Raw genomic sequence first — 6258 nt, 5'->3', positions numbered from 1 at the left:
CCTGTGGGGCTTATGAACATCATAAGCCAAATGTTTGGGCATATTTGGTGAGAGTTTTTAAACAGCACTTATGTGGGCAAAGGACCCTGTTGCTGCAGCTGCCACGGTATAAAAGTGTCTCTTCACATGCATGCGTTTTGCCACAGGATGCCATAAATCGCTGCAGGCTGTGAAGGATACGATAAAGTACTTGGGAGTATTTTTCCAGGACATTTAGTAAATTCTGCGAATGTGTGGCCTTGTGCTGCATCAGACCTCCAGCTAGTCAAGCTGCTAGTATCATTATCAGTTTTGGATCTCTGTAAATCCATGGATTTGTGTGAGCAGTCTGAGAAATTAAAATAACATGCTTTTTACTGCGCTTACTTCAAATCTCTTTAGACTTCATTTTTTAAAACATCTAAATCTGTTATTATGTAGGCTATACAAAACCCTTTTAATTTAATCTTTGACAAGATTATCAAATTCATTGATGATGTCACAAACTTAAATAATTTCAGAAAATGTCAACTAAGCCTGGATAAGCACTTTCAAGGGGATACTGCTGGATTAGCTTAAAATATTATTTATTTTTTATTCATTTTTTTAAATAGTTGTTAGTGCATTTTACACTTCATTATGCTGTGGAGTTCACTGTTAAGTCATGAATACACAGGAATTTATCTAAAGCATGCAGGCGATCAGATAAGCTGCAGCATTGAAAAATGTGGTAATTTGGACCTGATTGGTGGTGAATTCTAGTTGATGGCCCAAAATTATTCTTAATATTACTATTTTTATAATTTGACTAACTGTCCCACGCTATTGTTTTATTCATTTTTTAATCATCAACATTTAGGCCACTCTTTTTGAGGGGTTACAGGTATAAATAACAAATCTTAACTATTCCCTCGTATTATTTAGCTATTTAAGACCACTTACTCTCTTCTAATTTGACAAACAGGCGGATCAAACCGCAGCCTCGGTGTGTGATCCCCTGCAGCCGTGGCCTCTAAACTTTAGCGGGCCGATGCTTTGCAGTGGAACCCGTTTCGGTCGTTTCAGACCAGACCAGGGGACAAGGGGGCCCTGCTCGGTCCGCTGTTTGACAAAAACCAAGAGGGATTAATACAGCGTCTGTTGGTCTCATATGCTCCTCAGCACTGCTTTGGTCTTGATTAAAACTCGTTGTATGAATGGGGTATGGTGCAGGCCGAGTGCCTAATCCCCTCTCATAACTTGTGCGCTCTGAAGACACGAGACTCTGAGGCTGCACTAACAAGCGTGGTGAAGCTGTTTTATTTAATATTGGATATATCGAGGAGTATTGATCACGGCATTGTTTGTGACTCCCTTTTGTTCGGTGCAATTTTCTTACAGTCTCGCTGTGTTGCCATGTCTGATACTTTGAAAATCAAATTAGTCTCATTCTGCAATTTCCTGTGTCTCTGTTTGTATTATCGTAGTTAACTTCTAAGAGGATGTTGTATTTTGGTGCTTTCAGTAACTAATAAAAAAAATCAAAACCTCTCCATTTATTTTTGTGCAGATGTTTCAGTCTCTTATTGCTGAATGATGCATCTCTGTCAGTCTCAGAAACTAGATTATTCTTCAGCTGACATTAGAAGTGACCCTGCAGTCTGAAACAGTTTTTTTTTCTCTCTCTTTCTTTCTTTCCTTTCAGGGGTCTGTGTGGAGTTGTTGACACTACATGGACGCCTCTCATGAATATTCAGGCTCTTCCCAGCTTTAGCTATTGTCTCCAAGTTCAATTGTGCCATTGTTTTATGACCGTACCGCTACATTTGCGTGTTGTAAAACCTGGCTTTGCATTGCTTGATGATGGGAATGATTGCTGCATCAAACCGACTTGTTTATTACACACACCCACACACAAAAGAAAAAAAATAGTCGAGTTTGATAATAATCCCCATTTCTATTTTACCCTTGAATAGGTTATACGGGTTGTTGTATGATTAAGCCTTTTTAAACTATAACCTCCAATACACACATGCATGCACAATTTTTTCTGACCACGCAGGAGTGGAATCAAAGTGTCTTTTTTTTCCTCTTTAACGCTTCGATTATTTCAAGCAACGCTTATAATTAGAGCGCTCCTTTAGCGGAGAGTCCAATGAAAGAGAGATTATTGGCAATGTCAAGGATGCTAATTGAATGTTGGACTTCTAACAATGAGCCCACTGCAAAGTCGTGTCGACTCATTACAGATCCCATACCCGCGCTGACTTTATTGTCGTCAACTTGAGAGTTAGAATGAAGAGTTGACGAGAGCAACAAATAAAAATAAACCCTGTTTTAAAACGAGAATTTTCCTCGTGATTCATTTGAGAAGCGACTGCGTGTCTTGTGTACGTTACACGAGCAAACCTACTTTAATTAGAAGAAATAAATATTTTAACAGATATTTATGGTCATTTGGCCTATACACTTGATTGAGTCAAGATTAGGAAGATATCCTTTTAATTTTCTTTTAATAATAAAATCATTAACCAGCAAGGTTACAAAGTTCTGTCTTTTTTTTTCCCAGATTCCTTGTTGCAGCGCGTCTTTTCTTGTGGTGATTAAAGCAACTTCTTGATGTTTTAATCACACATCAACACGTGCTGACCTTTTTTTTTTTTTTTGTAGTTGCATGAAATATTAGGCTTCATATCAGAGCGCTCATTTGGGGATCAGGCGTGTAAACCCATGCCTTGGGGCATTGAATGGGACCACTGCTGCCCTGCGCCCCAGAGAAACCCCCATCGGTGAAGTATTGGGATTAACATCCCTGTGAGTCCGGGATTAAACACCGCTTTCTCCAACCGAACCTTTTATTATTATTATTTCACGCTGATGAAGTTAAACCATATAAAGCTTCATGAAGAACTTTTTTGTTTGTTTGCATTTTGTATGTGTGTGTGTCAACTTTAAATGGCTGTAAAAAATCCAATCACAAGGCAACATAATAGCAGCTATTTGACGAAAATCACATATGCTAACACATGATATAATTAGACGTGTCGTAGTTATTAATTATGCATGAGAAAACAGTTCGGTCGCCACTAACAAGTGTAATTATTGCTTACTTAGATGGCAATTATTGACCTAATTAACACACAACTGTGGATTTTTACGCTCTCAGCCCAAATGCACCACCAAAAACTTTTATAAAAGTGATATAATTATTTAATTTAATTTATTTATTGCTAAAAAAATAAAGATATATTTTTCCAAAAAACTTGGGCCAAATATACCATTGAGAAAATCCCTGTTAAACACCTGCTGTTTTTGCGGGCCTCGGGCTACAGCCAGGGCGCCATACTTTGTCATTTTCCCCTCTCGGATACAAACGCACTCACACACAGATCGTTTCTCCATGAAAGAGTAAGCTCACAGGACCTTTATTCATGTCTTTTCAGCGGTGAGGTCACACCATCTTTGGGAGCCAGTGAAGGATCCTCAATCAACGTGTGTTGAGATCAATGGAGGGGGAGCAAGTGTAGAGCTCTCAGCAGCCGAGAGTCTTTTCCAGTATGGCTAACCCTTAATTATTACCACCGCCATTTGCTTGCAAAGTCTCGTCTGTCTTTATGATGCGGTAATTTAACCACAAGCGTATTTCCTTGTCAGAAAAAAGTTATAAATCTATGAAAATCACAGCAGAGAGTCTGATGCGAGAGGGGGCTCACAGATTGCATACAATACAACAGATCACAGTTTCGAAGGCTAGCACAGATAAAAAAAAAAAAAAAAAAAAAGAAAAACACATATGTACCATTTATATAAGACGCACATTGATTGTCTCTTAGAAACTACATATTGATTCCTTATAAACACTTTTTTTTCTTAAATAAAGTAGTGCATCCATGTCCACACAGCATCCTCATGTCTCTGGCTGCAGGTTGGCAAAGTTGTGTACGAAGGTTTAAGGAGGTTTGTCCATCCCGAGCCAAACTGGCTTAAGTTTTGTTCTTGGGTTTTAGTTCCGTGGCTGTGGTGTACTTTTCTGTCAGAGTTCACTCTGTTCTCAACAGGTGTTTTTTTCAATTTTTTTCTTTCTTTCTTTTTTTTTTTGCGCACAGAGGCACACACTGACATGGATAAGGAGTTACAAATAGTGAATAAACGGGGGGAAAAAAAATCTCTTCGCCAGTGCTGAAATAAATCAAACCTCTGCCCTAGGAGGACCAGAGTGCCATCATGCCAAAAAATTTGGAGGCCCCCCGAAAGCCCTGCCTCGTCGCTGGGCTCATATTTAACCAGTTTTGATTGTGTTTTTTTTTTATTGAGGGCTTTGTTTCATGTGACCGTCACTGTTTGTGCACTTTTCGTCAGCTGATGCTCTGTTTACAGGACCTGGAATTTCCACGAGGATGTTTGATCTTTATAATCCAAACAATCGGCGTTGAAGTTCAGCTTCCATGACGCAGCTTGGTCTTTATAATCCAAGCAGTCTGCTGTGGAGTTGAAGCCCAGGCCGGACGTCCCGTAACTCTGGGTAGAAAGCGACGCCGGGGACTGGTTAAGATGGCTTGTGACTGCGTTCGTACTCATCGGGCTGAGGGTCGACCCCGGGCCTGACAGCTGATGGTGCATCGGAGTGAGGTAAGAGCCGCAGTCCATACCTCCGAAGTAGGACGTCGACCCGGCGTAGCCCTGGCTGTAACCCGAGGCCTGGGTGTAGGTCATAGGATAGGACCTCTGCATGCAGGAGGAGGAGGTAGATAGGGGGTCTGAAAGAGGAGAGATGGACGCCGGACTCCATATGGACACTGGGGCGGTGGTGGTTGAGATAGGGGGGGCTGTGGTGGTGCTGGTGGGGGGCGTGAACTGGCCGCTGGCACCGCTCTCCGAGCTCACCTCTCTGGTTGGGGAACTTTTCTTTTTGGGAGGTCGCACTTTGTTCTGTCCCCCGTTCTGCTGCTGCTGTTGCTGCTGACGACACTTTGCTCGCCTATTCTTAAACCAGACCTAAAAAAAAAAAAAAAAAAAAAAAAAAGGGAAAAGGGTCATTAGGGAAACCCTTTTATTTGTACAACCAAAATAACATAAAATGCAGAGCAGTGTCCAGAGTTTATCCACTGCAAGCAGTACCTCCAATTTAAAATACATATTTTACTGAAAACACACAAAATATATTCGTTTCGTTTGTCTTTAGTTCAAATAAAGACGTTTCTATCTTTTAATAAATAATATTTTGGTGAGAATGATTATTTCTCATGGGCTAAAGACAAGCGTTTTAATTCGATCTGACACAAGCTATATAGCCATGTAAATTAGCCATGTTTTTTCTTTTAGATCTGAATTATTATTTTTATTATTATAAAAATGTGACAGTAAAAGAGTTCAACATTTCTTCTCATTTTTAATCAAATAAAAAAAAATTACAAAAGATCGTCATTTAATATTTAATTTATATATAAACGAAATGTATAAAAGGCTATTTTCATATAAAATCAGTTCTGTATTCACCTGTACTCTGGACTCAGGTAGGTTGATTTTCAGCGCCACCTCTTCGCGCATGAATATGTCCGGATATCGAGTTTTTGCGAACAACGCCTCCAAAACATCGAGCTGTGCGCGCGTAAAGGTAGTCCTTTCTCGCCTCTGTTTCCGTGGCGTTGCTGCAAGCGTAAGAAAAATGTAAATAAAAATAACACACGTTACGTAAGTTTACAATTAGAAACGTCAACAAACGTTCATGTGTAGCTGAAATAAACCGAGAGATGTATGTTTAGACCTAAATAATAATAATAATGATAATAAAGTAAACAAACACAAAAACAAAGCACACACTTGATGATGTCCCCCCCCCCCTCTTTTTTTTTTTTTTTTTTTTGCCGGAGGAAAAAAAATCACACAAAGGGAAATGAAAGATTAGTGTACATAAAATGTTTTAGTGAACACATTAACTAGTTAGTGGGTTGGTTAAAATATAAATGTCCAATATGTTTTATCAGTTTATGTTGAAATTATGGATGTCGATCAAAATTTAGACCTCATTATCCTTATACATTTTTAAAAAGTTGAAACCCACCTGGATAGCCCACTGACGGATGTAAAAGGTCCATCCCGGAAGTCGTTAAGCTCAGACCATTAACTGTGTAAGGTGGTTGCTTTAGATACGACATCATGCTAATGTTTGATTGAGGGCTGAAGTTGGAGAAAATTTTGAAAACTGGTTGAGCTCCCGAGGTGCTCTTGGTGTCCTCCGTCCGCGGCGTGGTCCGTGTTTCACTGGGCACCTGTTCCGAAGGAGAAGAAGTAGATGCTGAT

General features: G+C 39.7%; 1 protein-coding gene across 1 annotated transcript in view; it reads right to left on the bottom strand.

The window, feature by feature from the left end:
- Window positions 1-3231: 3231 nt before the first annotated feature.
- otx2b (orthodenticle homeobox 2b) overlaps window positions 3232-6258 on the bottom strand; it is a 4822-nt gene continuing 1795 nt past the window's right edge. Inside the window, exons 1-3 of the mRNA XM_041971067.1 lie at window positions 6020-6258; window positions 5455-5606; window positions 3232-4953 (exon numbers count right to left, since the gene is read on the bottom strand). The exon at window positions 6020-6258 is cut by the window's right edge and continues 1795 nt beyond it. Of these exons, the coding sequence (XP_041827001.1) occupies window positions 4330-4953; window positions 5455-5606; window positions 6020-6116 (873 nt within the window). The 5' untranslated portion in view covers window positions 6117-6258 and the 3' untranslated portion in view covers window positions 3232-4329. The remainder of the gene's footprint in view (window positions 4954-5454; window positions 5607-6019) is intronic.

The sequence above is a fragment of the Melanotaenia boesemani genome, chromosome 20, assembly GCF_017639745.1.
Source record: "Melanotaenia boesemani isolate fMelBoe1 chromosome 20, fMelBoe1.pri, whole genome shotgun sequence".
Lineage (NCBI taxonomy): Eukaryota > Metazoa > Chordata > Actinopteri > Atheriniformes > Melanotaeniidae > Melanotaenia > Melanotaenia boesemani.
The sequence above is the reverse complement of the archived record's forward strand: the minus strand, read 5'-3'. Positions and strand labels throughout refer to the sequence as shown.